General features: G+C 42.8%; 1 protein-coding gene across 1 annotated transcript in view; it reads left to right on the top strand.

Moving 5' to 3' along the window:
• Positions 1–953: 953 nt before the first annotated feature.
• Cdkl3 (cyclin dependent kinase like 3) overlaps positions 954–16,297 on the top strand; it is a 49,984-nt gene continuing 34,640 nt past the window's right edge. Inside the window, 3 exon segments of the mRNA XM_008827913.3 lie at positions 954–2,160; positions 7,589–7,783; positions 14,721–14,903. Coding sequence (XP_008826135.1) covers positions 1,996–2,160; positions 7,589–7,783; positions 14,721–14,903 — 543 coding nt within the window. The 5' untranslated portion in view covers positions 954–1,995.

Here is a 16,297-nt window from a genome sequence, read left to right as displayed (position 1 = left end):
TCCAGCCCCTCATAACAAATATTAAATATACAACAGGTGTCATATTGTAAGACTATGACTTACATGTAGACAGAAAAAAAAAACAAAACAGGTACCTCTCCTCTCACATTTGAGAAGCTTCTAAGATACTTTTTAAACTAAAAAAATTCTATTTGAGCTGGTCTTCAACTCAAAGATCCACCTGTCTCTGCCTCCTGAGCGCTGGGATTAAAGGCGTGTGCTGCCATGCCCTGCATGAAAAATGTTCTTAAAGCAAACTTTTCTATTACACTCCTCAACACCACAATACCACACTTTCTTGGTACGTTTTCATCTTGTGTGTAGGTCAAACAACTTGCCAGAGTTGGTTTCCTCCTGTAATATGGATCCCCAAGATTGAAGTCGTCAGGCTTGGCAGCAGGAACCTTTACCTTCTGAGTCTCTAGGTGCCCCCGAAATACTAATTAGAACTCTAATTAAATCAGGTTCCCTAGGAGTGGAGTCTTTTAAAGCGCTTCAGGTTATTTAAATTCACATGCAGAGGTGTTCTTGCACTCCCTGTGAATTATCTGCTCTCCTGAAAAAAGCTTTAGTTTCACCTGTAGCCAGGGACTCTTTAAAAAAAGCTTACTAGAAGTGAGAGGAAAAAATAAATGGAAGGCATACCCAGGATGGTCAAGAAAGGTTTTGCTTTGGGGTTGCAAATGAAGCCAGGGGAGCAGCACATGCCAAGTACGAGGTCCACCCGAGCTCCGCTGTGGGCCCCAGGACCTTCTTATCCCGTTTTAAAGGTCAGTTGGGCCTTCAGGTTGAAATCAGATGCATGGGACATTAAAAATATTTTTATGTATACGAGTGTATTGCCTGCATGTGTCTAAGTCCACCCGTGTGTGCAATGCCTGTGGAGATCAGAAGAGGGCGATGGATCCCCTGGAGCCGGAGATACAGTTAGTTGCTACGTGGGTGCTGGGAACTGAACCCGGTCCTCTACAAGAGCTGCCGGTGCTCTTAACGGCTGAGCCAACTCTGCAGCCCCAGGTCTACTGGCTGTTAATTCAGCTGTGTAGACTAAGCACGCGGACTTCTCTGGGTGGGTTATTGCACTGAGTCAGTCTTTTAGGACAAGACACCAGTAGGTGGCTTTCCCGACGCGGTTCGGCGACGTTGGAGACTGCAGTTGGGCTGCCGTCAAAATGCCGCCATCCCAGGCTCAGACCCAACTTGGGGGCTCAAGTCAACTTTTGGGTTCAGAATCAACTTCGGGGGCGCTCAACCAGCGACAAAAAAACCTCCACCGCCACCTCCAGTGGCGCAGACGCTTCCCGTCCGTCGGCAGCCGCGTTTCACCTCTTCCGGGTCGGCACCCTTGTAGTTTCCGGTCTTGCGCTTTGGGGCTCGGAATGCCTCCAGGCCCCGCCCAACCCGTTGCCGTGGCAGCCGTGAGGCGACTTGGGGTCCGTCGGCGGGCCGGGACTGCGTAGTGCCCGGCCGGCGCGACTACTGGATGTGCTGAGGCGGCGGTGTGGCGAGAGACGCGACGGTCGGCGAGTCCTGACGGCGGGTTTGAGGGGCGGGCGGGACGGCCGTGGGGGCGACGGAAGTCACTTGGAAACCGAGCCTGACCGGAGTGGGGGTCCCCCGGCCTAGTGGACGGTGATCTGTAGTCAGGGACTCCGTGGTGGTCAAACCTGCTGCGGGGCTCAGGCTCGCGACTTGAATTCCGTCTACAGCGCTGTATACGGGGCCTCTAGTTGGTCATCGGAATTCCGCTTTGGTTTTCGTAGAGCCTGTCTACACAGTGCGATTGGATTCGGGTTACCCTGCGTTCCGGGGAGGCTTGAGCCGCTCAAGCAGCCCCGTGCTCCCGCAAGGGCTCTGCTCCAACCACGTTTTGTTTTTATATGTGACAGTAAGGGTTTATTGGGTCTATACGTTATTTAGCTTGACTAAATAAAGGTATAAACATCTGTTTCCATTTTCTTTATTTCTAAGAAGAAGTAGAAGCCAGGCTTGAAAATGGAAATGTATGAAACCCTTGGGAAAGTGGGAGAGGGAAGTTATGGAACAGTCATGAAATGCAAACACAAGGATACTGGGCGGATAGTGGCCATTAAGATATTGTATGAGAAACCAGAGAAATCTGTCAACAAAATTGCAACGAGAGAAATAAAGTTTCTAAAGGTTTGCCTCTTTTGCCATCTAGTTTTGAATTTTTATTTCTTTGGGACAGGATCTTGTTGTGTAGCCCAGGCTGGCCTGAAGCTCACCAGTACTGGGATTTACAGGCCTGCATTATTATGCCAGCTTTTGCCTTAATAGTGTAAGTCAAAAGAAAAATTGTTACAGAATAAAAATGAAATGTATAAAGGACCGTTTCAGTTAACCAATATACTAAGACTTGTCTTAGCTAAAGAAACCCTCCCCTTGTTTACATTTTGTAATTTTATGGTGATGCAAGGTTTATTTGGTTTGTGTATAATGTAACAAAATTATGCCAGAACTTGGAAATCATTTAAAAAAATTGAAGTATAATATGGAATAAGTTTGCTCTGGCTGAGCATGGTGGCACTTTGCAGGGGAATTTCTGTAAGTTCAAGGCAAGCCTGGTCTACATACCAAGTTCCAGGCCAGTGGTGGCTACAGGGAGACCCTGTCTCAAAACAACAATAAAAAACAAAAACTAAAAACAAAAAAAAGGGGGGGAAGAAGTATGCTCTTGTAAGACATGGTGTAAGAAACTCAGACTAAAGAAGTAAAAATTCCTCAAGGGCTTTTATAATTTAATTAGAGAGACAGGAAGGTATATAGAAATAATCCTGAATAAATGCCACTCATACTGAGCTGGAGAGGTGGCTCAGAGGTCAAGGGTGCTTACTGCTGTTCCAGAGGACATGAGTTCTGTTCCTAGGCCCCACATCAGGGGCTCACAACTGCCTGAGACTCTAGCTCCTGGGAATTAGACATCTGGCCTCCAGGAGCACCAGCACTTACCTGCACATACCCACATGCTGACACACACTTAAAATTTTTTAATTGGCTCATATTAAATGCCACACAATCCTGTTTGGCAGTGACGTTTTCTTAGATAAAGTAGGGCATGCATTTGGCTTTCAGTGGTGTGTAGAGTTTGGATAAGGTAGAGATACTACTGAGTCCAAGTTAGGAAACACGGTAAGTTCAGAAATACTAAAGCATGACAGAATAGGAGTGGAAAGGAAAGAACAGCTGTTGGCCCGTGCAGAATTAGGAAGGGTGTGATTAGTGCATTGAACTGGAGGTAGTTTTGAAAGTTTTAGCTACGAAGTCAAAACTTGGAGGTTGGAGATATAGCTCAATTAGTAGAGTACTTGTCTACCATGTATAAAGCCCTAGATTTGATCCCCAGCAGCACAAAAAACTGGGTGGTGACCTGCCATCCTCCTCTACTACATTTTGCATTTGAAGCCAGCCTAAGACACATGACACCCTGCCTCAAAAACTGTCCCGTTTTTTAAAATTTTATGTGTACAAGTGTATTGCCTGCATATCTATCATCTATCTATCTATTATGTAATATATATGTGTATATATTTAAGTGCATGTGGGTCGTGCAATGCCCACAGAGGTCAGAAGAGGGCAGCAGATCCCCTGGAATTGGAGTTAGGTTGTTAGCCTCCATCTGGGTGCTGGGTATGAGACCTGGGTCCTCTGTAAGAACAGCCAGTGCTCTTAACCACTGACTGTCTCTCCAGCCCCATGTTTGTTTGTTTGTTGTTTTTTAAGAAGTGGAAAGTGGAGCTGGGTATCCTGGCTCACGCCTTTAGTCCCAGCACTGGGGAGGCAGAGGCAGGTAGATCTCTGTGAGGTCAAGGTCAGCCTGGTCTATATAGTAAGTTCCAGGCCAGCTGGGGCTATAGGGTCTCCCTGTCTTTAAAAAAAAAGAAGTGGAAAGTGAAGATTTTTAGTTCAGTGCAAAGAGACTCTAGGTATTATTCTAGCATTGCTGTGTAGAGTGGATTAGAAGGCTGAAAAGAAGGTCTGGTAAGTTTAATTCAAGAATCCTGATGAAAGGACATGAAAATTTGGAAGTGTGTGGAAGGCAGAAGTTGAAGGGAGCTTTGCAGTTCAGTAGCTGTTATGCTACAGTTTACAGAAAATTGAAAGACTGGAGACATAATTTGGGAACGAGTTCAGTTTTGGAAATGTTGAATTTGAGGTGACAGGAGTATTTAAACACCATTAGTTAAATGTTCCCTTCTACAGATAGGGAACCATATCAGGGGAGTTCAGAGCAGTATAGATGTGTCAGAGCAACGTGGGGGAAAGAACTGGGGAGGGCAGAAAAAGGAGATTAGTACAAAACTAGTGACTGAAAAAATATTTCCAAATGTAAGTATTCTGTTTATAGGCATGTAGATGCTCTAAGATTTATCATCTTGGCAGTATAGTCTAGATGTTTTATTTTTTGATGAAGAAAAACAGGTGGTGGGACTGGAGAGATGACTCAGCTACTTTTGCAGAGGACTTGGGATTGGCTCCCAGCACCCATATGTTGGCTAACAACCATCTTTAACTCCAGTTTCAGAGGGTGGACACTGCACACACATGGCACACTTTCATGTATGCAGGCATAATACTCAGAATAAAAACATTCTAAAAAAGAAAAATGTATTCTTGCTCAGCTTTATCTCATACAAAAGAAATTTTTTTTTTTTTTCAGATAGGATCTATGTAGACCAGGCTGGCCTTGAACTCAAGGTCTTCTTGCCTCCGCCTTTGCCTCTTGATTAAGGGCATGTGCCCCCATATCCAGCAAAATGTTTTCTTTTTGTGTATTAGGATGAATCAATTTGCCTTCTAAGAATAATACATTAGGTACCTGTGGACAGTTGGAGCTGCTCTGTTTCTACCCAATGTGAAGAGGGTTAAAACTGGTAAAGATAGCTGGGCGTGGTGGCACATGCCTTTAATCCCAGCACTCGGGAGGCAGAGGCAGGCTGATCTCTCTGAGTTTGAGGCCAGCCTGGTCTCCATAGCGAATCCAGGCTAGCTAGGGCCTAATGATCCCAAACAACACTGTAAATCAAGTGAGCACCATAAGTGAAAAATGGAATTGAGATAATTGCCCAGACACTCTTGTTTTTAACTCTGCTGCATTTAAGATTAAGATTTTTTTCTACTTAACCTTTTTTAATTTTTAATTAATTAATTAATTAATTAATTTACATTTATTTATTTATTTATTTTTGAGACATAGTCTCCTGTAGCCTAGGCTGGCCTTGAATTCACTGTCTGTCCAAGATGACCTTGAACTTCTGATCATCCTACCTCCACCTCCTCAGTGCTGGGGATTATATAGGCCACCTGTTTTTGTTGCCTTTTTAATTTATTTTTGAGAGCTTCACTATGTTGCCCCATATGGCCTGGAACTCTCTAAGTAGACCAACCTAGACTGATTTCAGTCTCACATCAGTCTGCCTGCCTCTGCCTCCTGAGTGCTAGAATTAAAGTTATGCACCATCATGCCCAACCTGTTTTTGTTTTTTAAATATTTTTTAAACTAATGTTTATTTGTGTGTGTGAATTCACACAGGCATGTGCCACAACATTCATTCACCATTTGGTTCTAGGGATCTAATTCAGATGATCAGGTTTGGCAGGTTTGGCAGCAGGTACCTATACCCAGTAAGCCATCTCAAGCCCATGCTCAGTTTTACACAAAGTTTTACTGTGTAGCTCAGGCTGGCCTCAAACTCTCCATCCTTCAGTCTCGGCTTCTGAAGTCTTCAGATTACAGGCATGTGCCACCCACCCCACTATTTAATTTGATGTAATCTAATTCCACTAAGAGGTTTTGTGAATTCTTAATATTCCTAATCTAAAATGATTGCCAAAGTAACTCAATTTGAACTAAATTTTTATCTGTGAGATAAAATGAAATTACTAACAGCAGTTAGCATATCTGTGGAAGGTTCTCTAGCAATGGAGAGAAAAAGAATTGAACAAATTGAAAAGGATAATGGAGTGCTCGGGTTTCATGGTTGATCTGAGAAAGTACCCAGCTCCTTCCCCCGTGGTGAGTCTTTCTGCCTTCACTATTAGCCCTGCCCTGCCTTTAAATTAGATGGGGCTGGAGAGAGGGCTCAGCGGTTAAGAGTACTGACTGCTCTTGCAGAGGACCCGGGTTCGATACCCAGCACCCACATACAAGACAGACGTCAGAATTTTCCTTAGGTGGGTGATTAACATCGTAGTGTCAGAAAGCCACGGTTGGAGCCGCTGCTGCCAGTATTCCATTGCAGCAGCAGTGGGGCGTCTGGGCGACGGGGAGATTGAGAGCGAAACAGGAAAGGAATCTGACATTATATTTCGGCATATTTTTCTGTTAGTCACGTCTTAGGGATTTTAGTGTCTGTTAATCACGGAAGAGTAGAAAAATTGACATTGTGCCATTGGAATAAAGGCAAAATTTTTTTAAAAAGTAGAATTTTCAAGTGAATCTAATATTAAAAATATACCCAGTAATTTTTTTATCCAAATGAATATTTTTAATTTGATAAAAATAGTTAAATGTTTCATAACTGATTGTAGAAAGGAAAACGTGTTGAAAAATAGAATAAGCTACATAAAATATTAAGCTTCATGTGTTTCCTAGGCTGATACATGCCCATTTCTGACATTTTAAAATTATTTTAATTTTGTAAAAATTTATTTTGTATGTTTGTCGGGGGGGGCTGTGTGTTTGTGTTTACCTGTGCTTGTGTACGTGGGTCAGATGTTGGCCTCTACCACTCTCCACCTGACTTTTTTTTTGTAATGTACATGAGTGTATTGCTTGCGTGTATGTAAATGTACCCATGTTCTGCAATGTCTGAGGAGGTCAGAAGAGGGCACTAGATCCCCTGGAACTAGAGTTACAGTTGTTAGCTGCCATGTGGGTGCTGGGAATTGAACCCGCAGGTCCTCTGCAAAAGCAGCCAGTGCTCTGCTGAGTTATCTCTCCAGCCTCTCTACCTGACTTTTGAGACAGGAACTCTCATTGAACTTGAAGCTCATCAATTCAGCTACAATGGCTGACCAGTGAGTCCCCCCCACCAAAGATCTGCCTGTCCCCACCCCACCCACTGTGGGAGTTACAGATGCCCACCACTCTGCTTGACTTTCATGTGGTTCTGGGGATCAAGCTCAGGTCTTCATATTAGCAAAGCAAGCACTTTACCACCAACCATCTTCCCAACTACTTGGAATTATTTTGATCATGATTGTTACTAATACAAAAGATATTTTTTGGTTTTGTTTTATTTTTTTAATTGTTCTTTTTTTTTTGGTCTTTTTGAGACAGGGTCTCCCTGTAGCCCCAGCTGACCTGGATCTTGCTATGTAGACCAGGCTGGCCTCAAACTCACAGAGACCTGCCTGCCTCTGCCTCCCGACTGCTGGGATTAAAGACATGAGCCACCATGCCCAGCTGAAATAGCTTGTTTCTTAAATATCAGAGTTGAGAAATTTTTGTTGACATGAAAGAAAAGAAGCTGAGAATATTTGTTTCCTTTTAAAATTATATAGATGTTAAGTGAATAAATTATTGTTTGAAATAATGTCATAAAAATCTCTTTCTTTTGTCAAATAGCAATTTCATCATGAAAACCTGGGCAATCTGATTGAAGTTTTTAGACAAAAAAAGAAAATTCATTTGGTATTTGAATTTATTGACCATACAGTATTAGATGAGTTACAACATTACTGTCATGGACTAGAGAGTAAACGACTTATAAAATACCTCTTCCATATCCTCTGTGCAATTGAATATCTTCACAATAATAATGTAAGTGCTTCAGAGTAAGCCTAACCAGGACAGGTATGACTCTAAGTGCCATTTAAACACTTGTATTTCATGAAGGTTGTTAAAATTCTTTTTACGTACAGTACTGATCAACATCCTGACAGTGGGGTGGGAAGGGTGGTTGTTGCCTCACTGTTGAGTTGCAAACCAAAAAGCACTTATGGAGTACCTGTAGTTGTAAACATAAATTGTAAACATGTGAGACGCTATCTTCTCTGTTCTAGTAGCTGTGTGACCAAAGTACCCATGATCATGACTTACAGGGAGGGGTCATTGCATGGTGGACAGATCCATGGCTGCAGGAGCATGTGACAGTCACATCATGTGGACTAGAAACACCAAGAAAGGGTCAGGACCAGGGGTAGCCCCGAAGGGCATTTCCCTGTGCTCTGCTTCCTCTAGCAAGGCACCCTCCTAAAGTTTCCAGAACTTTCTCAGCCACATCAGCGGAGGGGTGAATGTCCAGTGAACTATTTTTGGGAAACACTTTATACCCAAACAATGACAGATGCAAAAAAGTGGTATCAGTAATTTGTTTTAAACAGTCAACTGAGGCACCTTTTAGTGAGAATGTGGCTTTCTGGGAAGTCTTTAAGTGAAGGGACTTTAGAGTTGGGAAGTGGATGTTAGGACAAGGAACAGCGAGTCTGCATGAATGCCTTTAGGAGAATAAAGGAAAGGTGGTACATCACTTAACCTGTGAAAAATTGAGAAAGAAAAGCCAACTATTCTGATTTTTAGTATTGACTTTAGTGGTAAGTGTTTAGTAATTTAGCTCAGCAGTTTTTTATGGGGCTACTTTATTTTTCTCAGATGACTACTTTCTGGAAAATTACATGTAGTCAAGAAAAGCAATAAATTGTATATTCAGGAAATAACAGTAAAGCCCTGAAAAAATTTTATTTATTTTTGTCTTTTTTGTTTTGTTTTGTTTTGTTTTGTTTTTGAGACAGGGTTTCCCTGTAACCCCAGCTGTTGTGGAACTCACTACTAGACCAGGCTGCCCTTGAACTCACAGAGATCCACCTGCCTCTGCCTCCTGAGTGCTGGGATTAAAGGCGTGCACCACCACGCCCGGCTATTTTTGTCTTTTTGAGATGGTCTCCCTGTAGCCCATGCAAAATCATACCTGTATGTCTATGTGTAGGCACATGTGCATGGGACTCACTATGTAGACCAGGCTGGCCTCCAACTCACAGAGCTCTCCCCACCTCTGCCTCTGCCTCCCAAGTGCTGGGACTAAAGGTACCCAGCTTATTTTTGTTTGCTTTTTAAAATATTTTATTTATTATTTTATGTGTATTAGTGTATTGCCTGAATGTATGTGAATGCACCCGTGTCGTGCAATGCCGCGGAGGTCAGAAGAGAGCCTCAGGTTCCCCTGAAACTGGAGTTAAGGATGGTTCGTAGCTGCCATGTGGGTGCTGGGAATTGAACACAGATCCTCTGCTAAAGCAGTCACTGCTCTTAACCACTGAGCCATCTCTCCAGCCCCTATTTTTGTTTCTTTTTAATATTTTATTTATCATCACTTTTATGTGTATGAGTGTATTGCCTACATGTATATAAGTGCATCCATGTTGTACAGTGACCATGAAGGTCAAAAGAGGGTGTTGGATTCCCCTGGAACTCAAGTTACAGAAATTGTTAGCTGCTATGTGGGGAACTGGACCCAGGTCCTCAGCTCTTAACCGCTGACCCATCTGTTCAGCCCCTGTTTGTTTTTTGTTTTTTGAGTTAGTGTCTTCCGATAGCCTCAACTGCCTTGGAATTTGCTATGTCGACCAGGTTGGCCTTGAGCTCACAGAGATCCACATGTGCCCACCCACAGACACACAGATACACTAAATAAATGTAATTTATAGAAGAATGTCATGTGAGTCCCGTTATTTTATACAAGTAATATATGCTAATTAATAAGAATAAATAAGCTGAGCGTGGTGGCGCACACCTTTAATCCCAGTGCTCAAGAGGCTGAGGCAGGCAGATCTCTGAGTTCAAGGCCAGCCTGGTCTACATAGGGAGCTTCAGGCCAGCTGAGGCTACAGGGAGACCCTGTCTCAAAAAGACCAAAAAAAAAAAAAGAATAAATAAGCAAGCTGATTTGAGGGCAGCTTAGCCGTGCAGTGTTGGCTTCTTCGGTAGACATGCAGGGCCTTCTTTCCTGGTGATGGGCCATTTTTCACATGCCCCATACATTTCTGTTGAAAACGGTGTTTAAAATAACATGGCAATTATGGAAGTCAGAGTTTCCCATCTCAGGGTTTTGCTGTATTATAGGCCTGGCTGGTCTGGACCTCACTATGTAGACCAGGCTGGCCTTGGACTCAGAGATCCGCCCACCTCTGCCTTCTGAGTGCTGGGATTGAAGGTGTGTACCACCATACCCACTGTGGCTTGTTTTTTTTTTTTTTTGAGTTAACTTTCCTGAATTTTAACATTCTGAGTCTATATTCTTTGTCATGTGTGACCACTGAAATCTTTACTCAGTTTATTGGTCAGCTAATGAGTGGGCAGAGTTCTTAAATTAATTCACATTACCACAATCCTGTTATAGAACTTTCATCACTCCAAAAATATCCCCATTGCTTGTTTTTACTCAGTCCTAGTTTCTACCCTTGGGTCTAGGCAACCAGTTTTCAGCTTTCTGTTTATAGAGACACTCTTTCTGAATATTTCTTTTAAATGAGATCATATGCATGTGACTTTCTTTACCTTAACACAATATTTTCAGAGTTCATCTTTGTTGTACTGTGAGTACAACATTCCTTTTAAAGGCTGAATAATAATCTGTGGTATGGATCCACACAAGGAGTGGAGAGTGGACAGGCTCTCTATGTAGCCCTGGCTAGTCTTGAACTTGCTTTTTAGACTAGGCTAGCCTCCAATTCACAGATATCTGTCTGCCTCTGCCTCCTGAGTACTGGGGTTTAAGGCATGTACTACCATGCTTGGCTTGGTTTTTGTTGTTGTTTTGTTTTGTTTTAGTTTTAAGAAACTATCAATCGGTTTTCCAAAGTGATCTTTTTTTATTTTCATTATTGTGCCCCTCCCCTTATTTGGTGTTGGGTCCCTAACACAGGATCTTGGTGTATGCAGCAAATGCTTGTGATTGTCATTTTTTTGGTAACCATTCTGGAATTCTAGAAGTTATGACATGGTCTTTTTTTTTTTGGTCTTTTTTGAAACAGCATCTCTCAGTAGCTACAGCTAACCTGGCCTCAATCTCTCAGCGATCTACCTGCCTCTGCCTCCCGATTGCTGGGATTGAAGTCAAGCACCACCACACCTGGCTTGACATGGTATCTTTTTTGAGTGGGGTGAGGTAAACTGTCTTTATTCACACATGCTATGTTCATTTATGTAAAAAAATCCTGTGGAATCTATGACAAAATTGACAGAACTATTAAGTAAATTTATCAAGGTTGCAGGATACAAGATCAACATTCTCAAATTCATTTTTTTCTATGTATTAGCAGCAAATAGAAAGTGAATTATTTATTTATTTATTTATTTTTGTTCTTTTTGAGACAGGGTCTCCTTGTATCCCCAGCTGTCCTGGAACTCACTATGTAGACCAGGCTGGCCTCAAACTCACAAAGATCCACCTGCCTCTGCCTCCCAAGTGCTGGGATTAAAGGTGTGCGCCACCACACTCGGCTAAATATTTATTATTTTTATGTGTATTGCCTACATGTAGGTAAGTGCACCTGTGTCATGCAATGCCCAAGGAGGACAGAAGAGGCTGTTGGATCCCCTGGGACTTTAGTTACGGACAGTTGTTAGTGCCATGTGGGTGCTGGGATTCACCTGGGTCTTCTGCAAGAACAGCCAGCATTCTTAACCTCTGAGCCATCTCTCCAGCCCCAAAAGAGAATTTTTAAAATACCATTTATGGGCTGGGATGAAGCTTAGCTAGTAGCGTGCTTGCCTGGCATGCCTGAAGCCCTGGATTTGATCCCCAGCCCTGCTGGGAGGCAAAGGCCAGGGGATCAGAAGTTCAAGATTATCCTTGGCTATATAATAGATTTGAGGCTAGCCTGAGCCACATGAGACCCTGTCTAAAAATAAAATAGCATTTATAATGAATAAAATTATTCTATACCTTAAAGAAAACTTGACAAAAGATGCATGCGATCTGAACACTGGAAACTAAACTAGATGAGAAATATTAAAGGCGGTCTCAATGAATGGGAGAGACTGCTTTCATGGAGTCTCAGTGACAGCAGCAACCAAGGGAGATGTCAAAACAGAACTTCAGCAGTTGAGATTCTCAGAGTTCTTGGTTTCCAAGGACAGCAAAATTCTAGATAGATATCATGGTGTTAGTTACTCAAGATTGAGAGAGTTGGGTTATCAAGTAGGTTTGGAACCCTGAAGAATCCAGCGGATGTGAGCGGTCAGGATGTGGAGTCTGTAATGTGCTTATTTATGTCTGGTTTGAACCCTGTAGCCTCAGATCTTGGTAGAGTGACTGGAGTAGTAGCAACTCAATAAGAATTAAGTAAAAAGGAATCAATACAGTTGGACAGATGACAGGTTCATCTGAAGTGTTTCAGTTTTGCCTCTTTTCTAGGGTCAGATTGAGGCAAAGCAATGGCTCACTCCAAGGGCTAGTGGCAGTGATGTGTATGAGCAGGAAGGGACTCATGAAGACTTTTGTCACTTATATTTCTACTTAGGCTGTGACCTTGACAGTGTTAGGCTGTGACCTTGACATTGTACAAATGATGAGTATGCTCATTTTTCATTGTGTGTGGGTGTGCATGTGTGTGGAGGGGTGTGACTGGGGTCTGAACCTAGGATCTCACACATGCTAGCAAGTGTACTCAGCCTGTTCCTTGAATAAGATAACAGAGCTTACAGTATAGTTGGAGTTTCAGACAGATGAACAGGCAGCTTACAGGATAGCTTGACCAAGGGGGCATGGGCAGGCAGAATGATGTGGACAGGCAGATGCTGACACCTGAGAAGTTGTTTGCCAGGTGGTCAATGATGTTGTAAATACACAGAGGCCATGAAATTGATATTGGTAGCAGAGAACTGGGAAGGTAAGCCTGCAGGCTAGAGAGAGGCAGAGAAGGTGAGCAGAAGCCAGATCTTCCAAGTCCTTGCAGCTGTTTTGAGGAGTCTGAAATTCATTCTCTAGGATGGGGGGAGTTAAACACAGAAGAGTTGGAAAGAACATGGAGAAAAAGAAGCCTGTGCGGACTGCTGGTTGGAACATACGCTGAAATGTGACATCGTGGAGAACGCTATGAAAGATCCTCTTTCATAAGTAACTAGTACTTCCATGTGATTCAGCAGTCTCACTACTTGGCATACATGGAAGGAAAAAGAAGTAGTCTGTCCAAGACACCTGCACGCTCACATTCACTGCTGCATCATTCATGATAGGCAGAATATGCAAACAAAGTGTCCAACAGGTGGATGGGTATAGAAATTTAGTGAAAAGAAAGAAAAATAGTGTTTACATATGATGGAATGCTGTTATTGAGCCTTGAAGAAGGGTATACTATGATTTGTACCAACATGGATAAGTGTTAGGATAGCATGTTTAGAAGCCAGGCATAGGACAAATGCTACAGGATCTCATGTCTATGTGAGTCTGAAAAGGTAACTTCATAGAAGAAAAGGATAGAATGAGATTTACCAGGAGCTGGAGAGGGCACCGGTGAGGGAGGCTTTGTCAAAGGCTGCAGAGTGTCAAACAGGAATAAGTTCAAAAGACTTTTTTTGCAACATGCTAACTATAGTTCATAACAATGTGTAGTGTTTGTTAAAATGGCTGAAAGTACATTTTAAATATTCTTACTACAAAAATGATGAGGTAATGCATGTTAATTAGATTGATTTAGTCATTCCTTAGTATATATGGATTAAAAAATTTTTTTTATTATTTTTATTTTATGTGTATGCGTGTATTGCCTGCATGTAGGTAAGTACATATCCATGTAAATCCATATCCGTGTTGTGATATGGATTTTTAAATGTATGAAGTTAATATATGTGTATAATTTATGTCAATTAAAATTTTTTAATTCTTTAAATATTAAAAAGAGAAAGGGCTGCTGAGACTGAGGTTAGTAGGTAGGAAGAAACCCAGAGTTTGTGGTCTTTATAACCAGGTGATGAAAATAGTCGAGAGACAGAGAGAAAGAGAGAGAGAGGGAGGGAGAGAGGGAGAGAGCCAGAGAGCCAGAGACAGAGAGCATGACATATGAGAAAGGAAAGGTAGGAGTCCTACATTTAATTGTTTTTGTTTTGGGGTTGGTTTTTTTTTTTTTTTTGAGACAGTGTCTCCTGTAGCCCCAGCTGGCCTTAAACTCCCTATGTAGACCAGGCAGGCCCCAATCTCACAGAGATCTGCCTGCTTCTGCCTCCCAAGTGTTGGAATTAAAGGTGTGAGCCACCACGCCCACTGAGTTCTACAAGTAAAAGGCAGAGAAAGAGGAGCTGCTAGGGAAAGAAAACCAAAAATTTAGGTTCCTAATCCAGGCTGAAGGAGTGTGAAAACTAAGAAATCAGTAGATCACGGATTGACAGGCGTCACTATTGGATGACTGTGTCCAGAAGCAGAAAAGTTACCGTGGAGGAGGCTGTCTTCCAGAGGGTGAACCTGAGGAGGCAGGAAGGACAGACAGTAAGTGGAGTAGGTCACTGCGTTAAAGGAAAGTTGAACTTGGTTTTCACCAAGTCCCTTTGCGCGCTCTTAGAGGAATGTGATTTACTCTTTCAGTGTTACAATATGTCTGTTTGGCTTCATTTCATTTTGAAGTAATCTGTGGAGAATATATAATTTTTATATGTGGTTAGGAAATAACTTCACCATCTTAATTATTTGCTAGATTCTATAGGTTTTGATTCTGTAGAAAATGAAACCATATTTTAATCTATTAATTTTCTGTTTGTTTTTTAGATTATTCATTGAGATATAAAATCTGAGAATATTTAAGTATCCCAGTCAGGAATTACTAAGCTCTGTGATTTTGGTTTTGCAAGAACACTGGCAGCTCCTGGGGACATTTACACATACTATGTGGCCACACGCTGGTATAGAGCTCCAGAGCTGGTGTTAAAAGACACTTCCTATGGAAAGTATGTGTACCCTGGGAATCTGCCTGGCCTTGCCCAGGCATGGCATTTTCCCCCTACTATTGACACTCTGTGCTCCTGTGTCTGGGTTTGGTCATAGCATAGAGACATCTTTTTTTTTTTTTTTGGTCTTTTTGAGACAGTGTCTCCCTGTAGCCCCAGCTGGCCTGGAACTCACTATGTAGACCAGGCTGGCCTCAGACTCACAGAGATCCACCTGCCTCTGCCTCCCAAGTGCTGGGAATAAAGGCATGTGCCACCATACCCAGCTGAATAGGAACATCTTTAAAGGTACCTGGAAAAGCCTCATGGCACCTGTGCCACTGGTGGCTGCTGCCGTGCTTATGTGACTGGGGGTTTAACTGCTGCCATAGGGGGAGGCCTTGCAGACATCCATCCTTGCTTGCTTAAAACTCCACTACAGCTTGGCAGTACTGCCACCTCTATTGATTCTTAGCCTCTACATACTTCTTCTTCTGGACCTCTAATGATAAATTACAGGCTCGTTCTATAACTTCCTTCCAGTGTTCTAGAGTTAAACTCAAGCAGGTAATTAGTAATTGACCCATGGTGAAAGACTTTTAGGAGAGAAATGGAGAAAAGGAGGAAGAGAGAAAGAGAGAGAGAGAGAGAGAGAGAGAGAGAGAGAGATACAGATGCCACTCCAAACAGTAATGACCAGTGAGTGTGCTTGTCGACGAGTACCTATCGGTGCCCAGTTTTTCTTCTGCGGGGGACGTGAATTTCTCTGGGATTCACGCCTGGGACCCCTTTATCCTTTCACGGGAGTCTTTTAGTGGTGAGCACCCTGTGGCTCTTACTTGCTCGACCCATGCCCACGGGGCTTCTTAGTGGCTAGAGAGGAAAGAAGATATAGAAAGACCGTCCTGTCTCCACCCGTGTGGGCAGTCGGTGTCCACCAAGAGGGCTAAGAGCCTTTGGTTTACGTCAGGGAGTGGCCCTGACCAGAAAACCTCAATTGCTCCTTCGCTTTTAACGGTCCCTCACGAAGACTTGGACCAAGAATAAAAGAGAAAAAAAAAAAGACAGAGAAGGCTTAAAATAGAAAGTGTGGAGAAAAATACAAAACCAGACCTTCCCCTTTTAAGATACTAATACACTATCAAGTACACACACACACACCATGCTATATCACATTCAAGTGGACCGGTCCTTCTTACACCCAGACACGCACAGCACTCACCATTCTTACTTTCAGGATCCCCAAATACAGACAGATAAACAACAAAAATCCTCGGCGCGCTCTCTGACTCAGAACTGAAAGTACAGATCGGGAGGGGAGTAGCCAAGCCAATCTCCCTTCTCCCGAGGTGAAGAGACACTGTCTTCCTCACTGCAGATCACTCTGGTCACTTGGGCCAGAATGCTGGAACCTGGGGT

Source organism: Nannospalax galili, unplaced genomic scaffold (assembly GCF_000622305.1).
Source record: "Nannospalax galili isolate Female #2095 unplaced genomic scaffold, S.galili_v1.0 scaffold970, whole genome shotgun sequence".
Taxonomy (NCBI): Eukaryota; Metazoa; Chordata; class Mammalia; order Rodentia; family Spalacidae; genus Nannospalax; species Nannospalax galili.
This window is presented reverse-complemented; position numbering and strand designations above follow the sequence as displayed.